Here is a 13,244-nt window from a genome sequence, read left to right on the forward strand (position 1 = left end):
CTTATGCATTGAATGACTGGGACAGGTTCAAGGTGTGGACTGATGACGGTACAGGAGATAATTATACTACACAGGAGCACTATAAGAGTGAAATGCTTAAGCCCTTCAGCTATGGTTCTGCATGTGAGTTGATGGCTGCCGCTGAATTGTTCGGTTGTCGCTTTCAAGTGTACCGAAATGGCCAAATATTTTACACCTTTTGACAACGGCCAATGCCTCTTAAACATCTTAGATTCACAGGTGACGATTTCAGTATTGGACACTTTGATGTTTATGAATGTTTAAACTCTCAAAAGCTGGATGTGATTTTATCGATGAAACCGGTTGTGTGCTTACAACGCTTGACAGATGCCAAATGTCACTTCAACACAACAAATCCTGCAAATACTATCGTAATTGAAACAAACCATGAAACTCAAACCGATTATGACAGCAGAAATCCAAGCTGTGAGATTTGAGACAACATTACTGTTCACATGGCCAACTGTAAGTTACATGCTCAAGAGTAAGCTCAGCACAGCTTGGTCATGTTACAACCGGAGGGCCGAACTGACAACATGGTATACAAAGAGATCCTTAACAAATAATTATTGGCATATTTTCCTTCAGTTTAAAAAGGTTTAATTTTCTTCTTAATAAAAATTTTAATGCAGTACTTCGCCAAGTTGGCTGGTATTCTGCTAGTGTGTGTATATATATGTATATATATGTATATATGTATATATATATATATATATATATATATATATATAATGTGTGTATATATAATGTGTGTATATGAAGATATGTACAGTGGTGTGAAAAACTATTTGCCCCCTTCCTGATTTCTTATTCTTTTGCATGTTTGTCGCACAAAATGTTTCTGATCATCAAACACATTTAACCATTAGTCAAATATAACACAAGTAAACACAAAATGCAGTTTTTAAATGATGGTTTTATTATTTAGGGAGAAAAAATCCAAACCTACATGGCCCTGTGTGAAAAAGTAATTGCCCCCTTGTTCAAAAATAACCTAACTGTGGTGTATCACACCTGAGTTCAATTTCCGTAGCCACCCCAGGCCTGATTACTGCCACACTTGTTTCAATCAAGAAATCACTTAAATAGGAGCTGCCTGACACAGAGAAGTAGACCAAAAGCACCTCAAAAGCTAGACATCATGCCAAGATCCCAAGAAATTCAGGAACAAATGAGAACAGAAGTAATTGAGATCTATCAGTCTGGTAAAGGTTATAAAGCCATTTCTAAAGCTTTGGGACTCCAGCGACCCACAGTGAGAGCCATTATCCACAAATGGCAAAACATGGAACAGTGGTGAACCTTCCCAGGAGTGGCCGGCTGACCAAAATTACCCCAAGAGCAGAGACGACTCATCCGAGAGGTCACAAAGACCCCAGGACAACGTCTAAAGAACTGCAGGCCTCACTTGCCTCAATTGAGGTCAGTGTTCACGATTCCACCATAAGAAAGAGACTGGGCAAAAACGGCCTGCATGGCAGATTTCCAAGACGCAAACCACTGTTAAGCAAAAAGAACATTAGGGCTCGTCTCAATTTTGCTAAGAAACATCTCAATGATTGCCAAGACTTTTGGGAAAATACCTTGTGGACTGAAGAGACAAAAGTTGAACTTTTTGGAAGGCAAATGTCCCGTTACATGTGGCATAAAAGGAACACAGCATTTCAGAAAAAGAACATCATACCAACAGTAAAATATGGTGGTGGTAGTGTGATGGTCTGGGGTTGTTTTTCTGCTTCAGGACCTGGAAGGCTTGCTGTGATAGATGGAACCATGAATTCTACTGTCTACCAAAAATCCTGAAGGAGAATGTCCGCCATCTGTTCGTCAACTCAAGCTGAAGCGATCTTGGGTGCTGCAACAGGACAATGACCCAAAACACACCAGCAAATCCACCTCTGAATGGCTGAAGAAAAACAAAATGAAGACTTTGGAGTGGCCTAGTCAAAGTCCTGACCTGAATCCAATTGAGATGCTATGGCATGACCTTAAAAAGGCGGTTCATGCTAGAAAACCCTCAAATAAAGCTGAATTACAACAATTCTGCAAAGATGAGTGGGCCAAAATTTCTCCAGAGCGCTGTAAAAGACTCATTGCAAGTTATCGCAAACGCTTGATTGCAGTTATTGCTGCTAAGGGTGGCCCAACCAGTTATTAGGTTCAGGGGGCAATTACTTTTCACACAGGGCCATGTAGGTTTGGATTTTTTCTCCCTAAATAATAAAACCATCATTTAAAAACTGCATTTTGTGTTTACTTGTGTTATATTTGACTAATGGTTAAATGTGTTTGATGATCAGAAACATTTTGTGTGACAAACATGCAAAAGAATAAGAAATCAGGAAGGGGGCAAATAGTTTTTCACACCACTGTGTGTGTATATATATGTGTACACACATAGACACATATATATATATTAGGGGTGGGACTCGATTAAAAAGATTAATGTAATTAATTAGAGGCTGTGTAATAATTGATTAATCTTGATTAATTGTATGTAATCACACATGAAAATTTGCCCCAAATCGCAAATGTTTTTTTTTTTTAATTCAAAAGGGTTTTAGTGGACGAATCAAATAATAGACATGGACATGAATATTGTAAACTGAAGCTCTTCTAATTTCTGAAAAAAAAATGCTTTTAAACTGCATTTCAATTAAAAACAGAAAAAAATATCATCCCTGGCTAAAATTGGGCAGACTTAAAAATAAAGTGGTATTTTAAGTACTTCAAGTACATTTTCAGAATGGTATTGTCTTTAAATAATAATAAGAAAAATTTCAACATAAAGTGCAGTTTTTGTTCTTAAAAAAATAAGGCAGAAACATAAAATGTAATTTGACCAGCTTCACCTTTAAACTCTGAGTAACCTTAGCCAAAATTATTTTGTACATTAGGCTAAAACAGTGTGATCATTGAACATTTTGTAATTAGATGTAATTAGAATTACTAACGGTCACGGAAGTCCAATGATCCCCAGGAAGAGCCACAAAGTCCGCTTTCTGTAATGCATCTAATTTTGCTTGCTTTTCAGTGTGCACAAAACCATGCTTTTATCAAGGCTTCCGTCGGGTAGTGTTTTGAAAAGAAATTTGCCTCCGATTAGTCCCAGCAACGCGCTTTTTTTCGACTCTTACATTTTTGTAGCTCTGATGTGTGCAGAAATGTAATCGATATACCAGGAAATCATGCGCTGATAAAAGTTCCCCTGTGCTTGGAATGCAAACTGTGATTAAATGCGTTATTTTTTTAACGCGTTATGGAGTACATGCATCGAAGCTTCTCAGCTGTGCTTGTGCTAAGAAAAGGAAACATTTTAAAAATAACGTAACATGATTGTCAGAGTAATAGTTTTGTGACCGTTATGAGTGTTGCTGTCATCAAGGATTTGATCATCATTATTTCTTGCAATCAGGTTCGTATTTGGAGGATGTGTTTATTCAATGTTAGGGAAGACCTGGCACTTAAAAGTTTCTTGCTACAGTAATTTTAACTCCGTTACAAAGTGATCCAAAGTCTCGTTTATACCTTGTGTCTTCTCAGTAAACTTGTATGTCGCGAATACCGTCATTTGCCGTAGGAATGACAAACGGCAGCGGGAGTGTGTCTATAAACTCAATGTAAACTTGTGGGAGTGTGTCCATAAACTTAATGTAAAGCTACGGTTCACGCCGTGCTTTGTTTCCGCAGTAGCTGTACTTATGAATTTGCATTGGCCTCGCTCACTGAGTTCAAGGGAAAAAAATAAAATGTAGTCTGTAAGTTATTAAAAGTAAAACATTAACGTTTTGTTCAGTTTCTTGCTACAGCAATTTTAACTCCGTTACAAAGTGATCCAAAGTCTCGTTTATGTAAACTTACGGTACACGCCGTGCTTTGTTTCCGCAGTAGCTGTACTTATGAATATGCTTGTATTTATTAATACGCTTGTATGCATCACTTGCTTCATAATCTTTTTCTGCCTTCTCAATTGTGAAATGGCGTTTTTTGTTCAGCGCTGTTTGGAGGTCTTCCTTGTTCTCTACGTACTTACGTAGGAGGCGTGATGATGTCACACGAAACTCCGCCCCCCACGGCCATTCAGCTCAACTCCATTACAGTATATGAAGAAAAATTAGCTTCCAGTTATGACCATTACGCGTAGAATTTCGAAATAAAACCTGACTAACTTTTGTAAGGAAGCTGTAAGGTATGAGCCTGCCAAATTTCAGCCTTCTACCCACACGGGAACTTGGAGAGTGAGTGAGTGAGTCATAGTCAGTTAGTCAGTCACAGTCAGTCAGTCCTTCCTTTGCCTTTTATTAGTATAGATATATATATATAGCTTATTACACATTGGCTTCGCTCACTGAGTGCAAGGGAAAAAAATAAAATGTAGTCTAAGTTATTAAACAGTAAACCATTAACGTTTTAAGAAGTAAAGATACAATGAGCACTACTGGAATGGTCTCGGGTAAACTGCATTTTAAAGACGGTATAACTAACAGCAGCTAAAATGTACAGTATATGGATCATCTCTCGGTAGTATTGTAGATCCCTTTTGAAAGGTGCTACACGATTGCTGTGGTATAGAAATTACATTTTCTATGTCAACGTCAACAAATTTCTGCCTGTGGTAATGTGCCTTACCGGCATTACCAGCAATTAAAGAAAATTGGTTTTGTGTCCTCTGCAGTGTTAAGAGAGAAAGGCTTTGGTTTGGGATAAAAGGAAAAAAGGTGTAAAGAAAGGAAACTTGCTTTTTTCTTTTATATTGTGTAGAGAGACGTCTTCGCTGACGATATGAGCGCCTTTTGGGGAGCGTTGCGGTGGGTCTCGTGTAGACTGGAGAGACGGCCCTGCAATTAACTGGCCAGGATGGCACTGTCGGTCCTCCACTCCTGTGCGTGTCTTCCGCGACCTCATAATCGTATACCTGCAAAAGAAAGTGTGAAGCGCCTTAATATTAGTTTGCCGCAGTCTAGAAAAGGGATTCCATGTTTGTAGTTGTCTGGGCTATAGCTCAGGGGAAGGAGGAAAGTGTTTACTTTCACTTAAGGCAGGAACACAGTCAACATCTCAAAGGCCGGCACAGCTACGCGCACGTGCCAGCAGCTCGACTTTTATAGTATTTTTGCAGGGCAGGAGACGCCACTTTTTGCAGACACATTCACGTGATCAAAAGTCTCCGCGCTCTTTGGAGGTGTTGCTTGTTCTCTGCGTACTGCATTCACAGTCAGTTCACGTGACCCGCTCGGAGTACATGCTTCGAAGGTTCTCAGCTGTGCTTGTGCTATCTTGCGATGTCCATGGCTTTATTTAATGTTAGCTGAGACGCGGCACTTAAACGTTTCTCTCGCATTTTCACGAGTTCATCTCATCTTCGTTTGCATAAGCACAGCCTTTCACCCGCGAATATTTAGTGGCAGTGTGTCTATTGGATTGCTGCTGACTGACGACCTTATATGGGCAGGCACTCCGTTACGTGGGAGGCGTGACAATGAGTGATGCAAATCCGCCTCACACGGCGACCGAGCTGTTGGCTGTTGCCGTATACAGTATATGTATATTAGTAGGTTCCAGTTATGACCGTTACGCGTAGAATTTCGAAATAAAACCTGCCTAACTTTTGTAAGTAAGCTGTAAGGAATGAGCCTTCCAAATTTCAGCCTTCTATCTACACGGGAAGTTGGAGAATTCGTGATGAGTGAGTGAGTCAGTCAGTGAGGGCTTTGCCTTTTATTAGTATAGATGAGATGCAAATGACAAAAGAAATCAGCATTTCTCCTTTTAGCTTCTATTTACACCTCTGTGTGTATTTATCATGCAGTATTTGGTTTAATTAAATACTTAGAACAGGGGTGTCGAACTCCTGGCCTGGTGGGCCGCAGTGACTGCAGGTTTTCATTCTGACTTTTCCTAATCAGTGACCAGTTTTCACTGCTAATTAACTCCTTTTCCATTCCATTTTAATTGCCGTTTTAAGGATTCAGTTCTCTGAATTGATTTGTTTCTTTATTAAATGGCAGCCAAACAGAAACGAGATGTGAAATGAGCCAACAGGTGACCAGCTAACCTGGGATTTCAAACTCCAAGCACCGCTATTTATCCCATAATGAGAAGCCGATTCTTGCTATTAATTAAACCCGTTATTTAATTCCATGGCTTATTGCTGTTCTCATTCTGCCATAGCAGACATTTCCAAAACTGTTGATTTTCTGTTTTTTCTAAGAACACTATCAAAATGTTTTGGTCATCTGAGAGATCAGCCTTACCAAGACCATCACCTTTCTTTATTTTCTGATATTGTGTGATGGGCACAGGGGAGCTGGTCATGGGGCAGCTTGTTTTGTGTCTCATTATTGTTTGGCTGCTAATTAGGGAAAAAGAGACAACTAAGAGGCCTGAGTCAAGTTAATTACAAATTAAGGCAAAAGATGTTAATTAGCAGCAAAAACTGGTCACTAATGAAGAACATGGTTAGAGTAAAAACCTGCAGCCCTCCAGGACCGGAGTTTGACACCCGTGACTTAGAAAGAAAGTGAAAAGAAAAAAGTGGACTGAGAATTACTCCTCCATTTTAGACTTCAAATCATTTGAATGATACCTTAGAAACGAAAAAAAATCCAGGATACGAGAATGACCTAACCTGGCAGATTTAAAGCACTAACAAGCCATGAAATTAAATTATTGGCAAGGATTATTTTCTAATTAAGCAACTGGGTTGGAACAAAAACCTGCAGCCACTGTGGCCCTCCAGGACTGACTTTGCCCACCCCTGCTTTAATGCTTTCTTCTTCAAATAGTTTTTTTTTAGTGATGAGCGAGCACCAAAGTGTTCGGGTGTTCGATCCGAACACATCGCGATGTTCGTGTGCTCTACCGAGCACCTGAGTATAATGTAAGTCAATGGGAGACAATCCATTGGAAAAGGTCAGAAAGTGACAGAAACACCACCCAAATGAACCGATGTCTGGTTGCGTCTTGGACTCCCACGTAGCTGCTGGGAACCAGTTTGTCCGAGTTGTATGCCATTTTTACAGACTGACAAAAACACGCCCAAAACCCTCCAAAAAAATCTATTTTACAGGAAAAATGACGCTCTAAAATATTATATGCCAGTGCCTGCAGGTGAGCTGACGCTCTAAAACATAATATGACAGTGCCTGCATATATAGCACCCGATGATGTGTTCCGGCCAGCCAATCACTGTAATGCCAGCACCTGACATGGCTACTGGCATTACAGTGGGGGCAGTACTTACCTGCCCCTTGATTGACTGTCTCCAACCCGCGAAACGTGCGGGGGCGGAGACTCGAGCATGGCGCACAAGCACATGTGGTGCTCGTTCTAGTAGCGCCATGCTCCGAGCATGTTCGCTTATCACTAGTTTTATTTTTTTTTAATATTTGGTCATCAAGCTTCACTTTGCTGTGCTTCACTCACCAACGTTACTTCAAAATTATGCGTGAATGATATTCTCTATAGGAGGGTATTCAGCACTTTTATCTGATCACTTTAATGTCTGTTTTCAAAGGATGCATCCTTCGATTTTCCATATCAATGGAATTGATTACTGGGAGATATAAAATAAGTGGTACTATATCTTCATTTAATTTGCATTTTAAGAATTGTTGCAAAAAAGAGCTTGTTTATAACAACCACAAACCACACAGCTATTGAAACATGACTTGACATCTGAAATGTTGTTTTTAACTTCATTTTAATTGTATTCAACTTTTAAATATTTCAAATTACTTTTATTGCTTCATCATTTCTGATGCTAGCCAATCTACCCTCTTAAAATGGATGTCAGAATCTCACAAAGAGAAAGGAAATGTTTGTAAATTATTAGGAGGGCGTACTTGTGTGCATACAGAAAAAAAAGAAGGCTTACAGATGTATTAGAAATATATAGTTGACAGTGGAATGAGCGACAGTGCACAGATGAAAAGCAGTGGATAAGGGTAATAAATTAATTTGGTTGTTTTGAGTAAACTGCTAAATAAGATGAAAATATAGTTTTATTTTCTGTTTTTGACTTTTCACGTGTCATCGCAACCTTCTCTTTTCTAATGCATACATAGTTGAGAGAGCAAATAACCATTATGCTGTGACAAATGCTTCTCTTGCTTTATGCTTAGGCAGTTTGAATTGAAAACGTTATAAATAGCAGAAGTTTACCAGAGAGTTTGATTTTTTTTTTTTTTGTAAAAAACACATTACTAAAAAAAATTAGTGTGAACCTTAAGAATTACATACATATCCAACACCTTATTTACATACTACCTTTAAAAATTGTGATATTTTTATTTTAAAAGTTAAAATTTCACAGTTGTCAATGCCTCACCACACCGCAAGCGTCCAAATACCAAAACGGTACATGAACATTTGAAACCCGCCCGTCAGTAATTGGTATTAGCGTTTATTTTCCTGATTTTTACATACATTATTTCCATATGTCTATGGGTTTGCATTAATAAACACCAAGTATTATTATAGTAAAACTCTGAGGCTTTTTGAATTAAAAAGAAAAAAAGAACTCTCTAGTTTTCAGCCTTATGTAGTGTCCATATACATGTTTTGGGTCATTCTTTGATCTAGAATACATTACTGCGTATAACTTTTTTTTATTTTGCCAGTTACCGGAATGTGAATTTAAGATTTCAGATTATTCACCTGAAAATAAAGCTTTTGTTTTCCCTGCTATTTCAAACATGTGGTGGTAACAACTGAGAACTATACATTTTCTACATTACATGCATCAGTTATTTTTTCTTCACCGTATAGAACTATCTCTTGTGCTGTCTGACAGCTTGTAAAGTAAATTTTGTGTATAATCTGTGATCTAGTTGGATTATGGAGACCAGTGTCTGTACTCTTCCCAACACAATACAAATACCACATAAAACTTCTAACCTCATGAATAATTTAATGTTTAAATTTATAAGGCACCATCTACAAGTGTGCAGTAGAATTATTGCCTACTTTATGATTACATAATATTGAGAGTCCCAGAGTAATACTGTTAAAAGTAGTAGGATCGCATACTACATGCAGGTCACATTCAAGTCCATACAAAAAACACAAATGCACTGACATTTCCTTTTTTTGTACATGTTTTGTGTTTAAATATATTTATGAATTTTCTGATAATTTTAGCACACTTAAAAAAAAAAAAAAAAATCAGCATTATACTTGGGAGGTTCTGACCAATCCAACATTGGCTGCTACCTTTCACTGATGTCACGATTGCTTTGCAAAGCATCATGGGGCCACTGGGAAAGAAAAGTTACTCTAATAGCAGGCACATTCCCAGGGAAATATCCAGCGACTTTTGATTACTGCATGTTTGCAGCAAAAGATGCTATGGTGAATTTCACTGAGCATCACTTATTTATCACAGACTAAACATATGTGAACATTTTCATTAAATGAAGCTTTGAAGCTTATTTTGAGCAGGATACCAGCAACTACTCTGCCCCAGAAACTGTGTTTTACAACTCTAGTTTAGGTTATAGGAGATTTCTGGGGTCTGGCTTAAATTAGGGCTGCTTGGCTTTTTAAGTTTAAACAGTCTTGTTATAGGGTTTCTAACGCCTAAAAATTTATGACTCTGTTAGTTTAATATATTTGATTATTTAGTGTTTCTTTATTCTGTTATTCAGATACGACGCAGGCCCACTAAAAGGGAAAGAAGATGAGTGAAGGACAGTAACGGAAAGAGTATATCAATTCCACATAGACTGAAGGCCTTGCAAATCCCAATATGGAAATTGTTTGGGAGAGAAAAAGAAGACAAGACGTCTGTCATCTGCTGCCGCTTTTCTTTGCAGTTCTTAATGTCACAAGCTTTAGCCACACACATTAATATCGTAATTTGTGGTTTGTTGTGCATTGTGATGTGCGCCAACTATATGATTTCTAATCTAAAGGAAAAATGTAAATAGTCTTTTTAAATATTTTTGTTTTTTTGTTTCTTGTGGGGTTATTATTATTATTATTTTCCCAAGAGGGTGGGATGGGGATTTGAAACTATATAGCTTTTATCTTGCAGCTTTAAAGTCAACAACACCCCATTAAATATGTCTGGAGAAATGTTTTAAAATGGACCTTAAGCAATATCTGTAAGTGTTTGTATCTGTACTCTTTACTGTGAAACAAAATCAAAGGAACAATTCTTCTAGCATTTTTTATCTGTTTACCAATGTGTTAAGTGATTTCTATTATTTTCATGAATATGTCTTCTCTTGTAAACATTTTTCTGTGTAGGTGCAATGGTGGTTGTATAAAAATATCAAAAGACCAGCTTCAAAGAAGTTGACAAGAAGTGATAAATTTTACAGTTCAGTATTTGGAAAACAAAATTTTGGTCAAATACAAAACCTGAAAATAATTAGGTTTTGTTATTTCAATATTATCAGTGCATTAAATTTAATGTACTAAGGTTGCTTTTTACTTCCCCAGTGAGTTTTATTTACTTTGCTGTATCAATAAAAAAAATCACTATAGAACACTTAATGTTATTATTATAATATACATGAATTATGTTCTTATTTGTAAATCTGTGATATCAGAAATCCTTCCACATTTTTAAAGCATGTGTTCTCGTAACAAAAGAGAAGATAATTTATTAATTTGTTGAAAAGTTTTATAAATTATTGTTATGCTCATTATGTCATTATATCCATGCCTTTTATACTGTAGCAAGATATCCCAACTTCAAAATAAAATGCTGACATAGGACTATGAGGTTGCACCTCTGGACCCCTAATGAGGACTGAAGTTGATGTATTGCAGTATATTCTGTCATTGGCCCAACATAAGGAGCTGGGCTAGGCAAGGGAAATCTTCAGTGCCAGGTCTGTTGTGTAAGGAGCCGCCATTGAGGTGCACATATATGATGGGGCTCAGGCCTTGAAAAGGCCATCTCTAGCATGTTGCCTTAATTCCTGCCAAATATCAGTAAATAATTACTATAAAGTGACATCATGGGATGCTATTGTGTGAGTTAGAGTTTAAGAACCTATGGACTGTTTAACTGTAATCTGTCCTTGGCACTTGCATTGTCTACGCATAAGTAAAGTGAACCTAGAAAAAAGGTGTAAATGGCTACTCCATGTTATGATTAAAATTATTTAGAGGGCAAAATAGTTTACCCCTTTCTAAAGGAAGAGATCTGAACCTGTTTTGGGGGTCAGGTATAATGCAGATGTATATACAAGGGAGCCCATACCCCTCTAGTACTAGAAAGGACGTTCTGGTATGTTTTTTGGTTTGCCTTGGACTGGTATGATATGTGATCTTTGGCATTGTGTTAATTTTTTTCATACTGGCACATGATGGTGATAATAAATAAAGAATCCCTTTTCGACAATTCAATCTGTAACTATTTGTTCCTCGACCTGAGGTGTAGGGCAAAGAAGGAGTTAGTCACTTATAACATGGACCCTGATTTTTCCAAACATCACTATGTTAAAAGAATTGTGAAACTCTTTCTGTTACATATTTAAAATCTATTTTATTTGCCATAGTGCTAAAGAAATAAAAAAAAATGATTAGCAATGGGCCCTTTTGTATCCCAGCAAGTGCTTTAAGCAAGCAGGAAACTTGTTAAAGACACTTGTAGCTGCATTTGTTCAGCGTTTCCAAAATTTGCAGCTTAACCATGCTGCTTAGAAAGATTCAGGCAATGAATGTGATGCATATACAAATAATTCTGCTGTACAATTTTTTTTGTTTCAAAAGTTGTAGTTAAATTTGAAACAAGAACAGTTCACACAAACATAAATTGAAAAACTGATAATACAAAAAAGGAAATGTTCTTGTATGTTTAAGGCTTCTGTATCTTGTTACTTTTTTCTATATATGTATGGTCCCATAGTCATGTACAGGCAAATCTAACAGCCAATGTCTCTAACAAAGTGACTGTTTCTTAATTGGCTGATTAACATTCTGTTATTACAGATACTGTATAGCCAGGAATGTTCTGTTACATGTAACCTTATAGGAGTAAAAGAGTCTAACAGTATCTAAGCAACTATGTTAAGTTAATATTCAAGTGTACTTAATCAAATACTTAAGTGGATTTTAACATTTTTGGGTTGACGCCTACAATACTATTTTCTTTTGCCACATTCGGATTTTCCTGTAATAATACTACAGTCATATTTTTGTAAATTTCTAAAAGGAAAATAATATTGAGAAGAGTGGTCATCATGTTGTAAAACATAATACCTCTAGTCATCCTAATGTTCTTGTGATATGTATAAAATCCATCCATCCAGTATCCAACCCGCTATATCCTGACTACAGGGTCACGGGGGGTCTGCTGGAGCCTATCCCAGGCAGCAATATAATGGACATCATTTCAAGACACTTCCAGGTTAGTGAATTCTTCGTTGGAATACTTTGTTTTACCTGGCACATTTTTTAAATTAAGAAAATCATATTCAGAAAATTAAACCAGTAACATACATTTAGTGTGGCTTAGTGTCTTGAGACATTAAGTCTCCTCCTCAGACTCACTGTACACCCCTTACAGTTGCTTAACATGCCTTTGCAATACTTGTTTTATGTAATAGAGGACTGGACTTTCTATACTGTAGAGTCTTGCAATAGTGATTTTATAGAGACCGCAAAGTAGTGTTTTGTATTTAAAGGTTAAAGACTGTATTTGCTATTTAGTGATAAATGAACCCCACTGAGTTGGCATCAATTTTGGTGAAATCATGGAAATTTTGGGAAGTTTGCCAAACTCCACATAATGTTTTAAAGTCAATGATGAAGGAAATAACTGCACTACCTTTGAGGAGATGGTGTTTTAAGTGTCCCTCAGGGCTAGGGAAGCATCTGCCTACTATGTTGGACCAACTGCTGTGGCCAAAAGAGTGATCTGAACTGTGAGACACCAGTGCTAACCCCTGTGCGATTGTACCTACCTAAGATAAAATTTAATACAATTACATATCAGAACAGTAAGATTTCTTGCAGACAGTTGCAACAGGAAGCATTAATTTGCAAATTGTTGCCCTCACAGATTCCATTGTAAGTATTCACCTCTCTCAACCCAAAAAGTAAAGTTTGTTTTTCTTTTTTATTGCTGCTTTTGCTTGTTTGCTGCCACTGTACCAAATAAATGCAACCGTAAAGCACATGAATTTTTCACTCCTTCCTATTTGTGGTAACTCACAGGGTAATAAAATTAAAGGGGCAGGCTCAGTGTTACACACAGGTCGCAAATA

The 13,244-nt window shown here is 37.3% G+C and overlaps 1 protein-coding gene across 2 annotated transcripts in view; it reads left to right on the forward strand.

Moving 5' to 3' along the window:
* Positions 1–11,377, forward strand: part of pds5b (PDS5 cohesin associated factor B) — a 159,428-nt gene extending 148,051 nt beyond the window's left edge. For both annotated transcript variants that reach the window (XM_039745755.1, XM_039745756.1), the window contains exon 35: positions 9,669–11,377. In XM_039745755.1, the coding sequence (XP_039601689.1) occupies positions 9,669–9,704 (36 nt within the window). In that variant the 3' untranslated portion in view covers positions 9,705–11,377. The remainder of the gene's footprint in view (positions 1–9,668) is intronic.
* Positions 11,378–13,244: the final 1,867 nt, after the last annotated feature.

Source organism: Polypterus senegalus, chromosome 2 (genome assembly GCF_016835505.1).
Source record: "Polypterus senegalus isolate Bchr_013 chromosome 2, ASM1683550v1, whole genome shotgun sequence".
NCBI lineage: Eukaryota > Metazoa > Chordata > Cladistia > Polypteriformes > Polypteridae > Polypterus > Polypterus senegalus.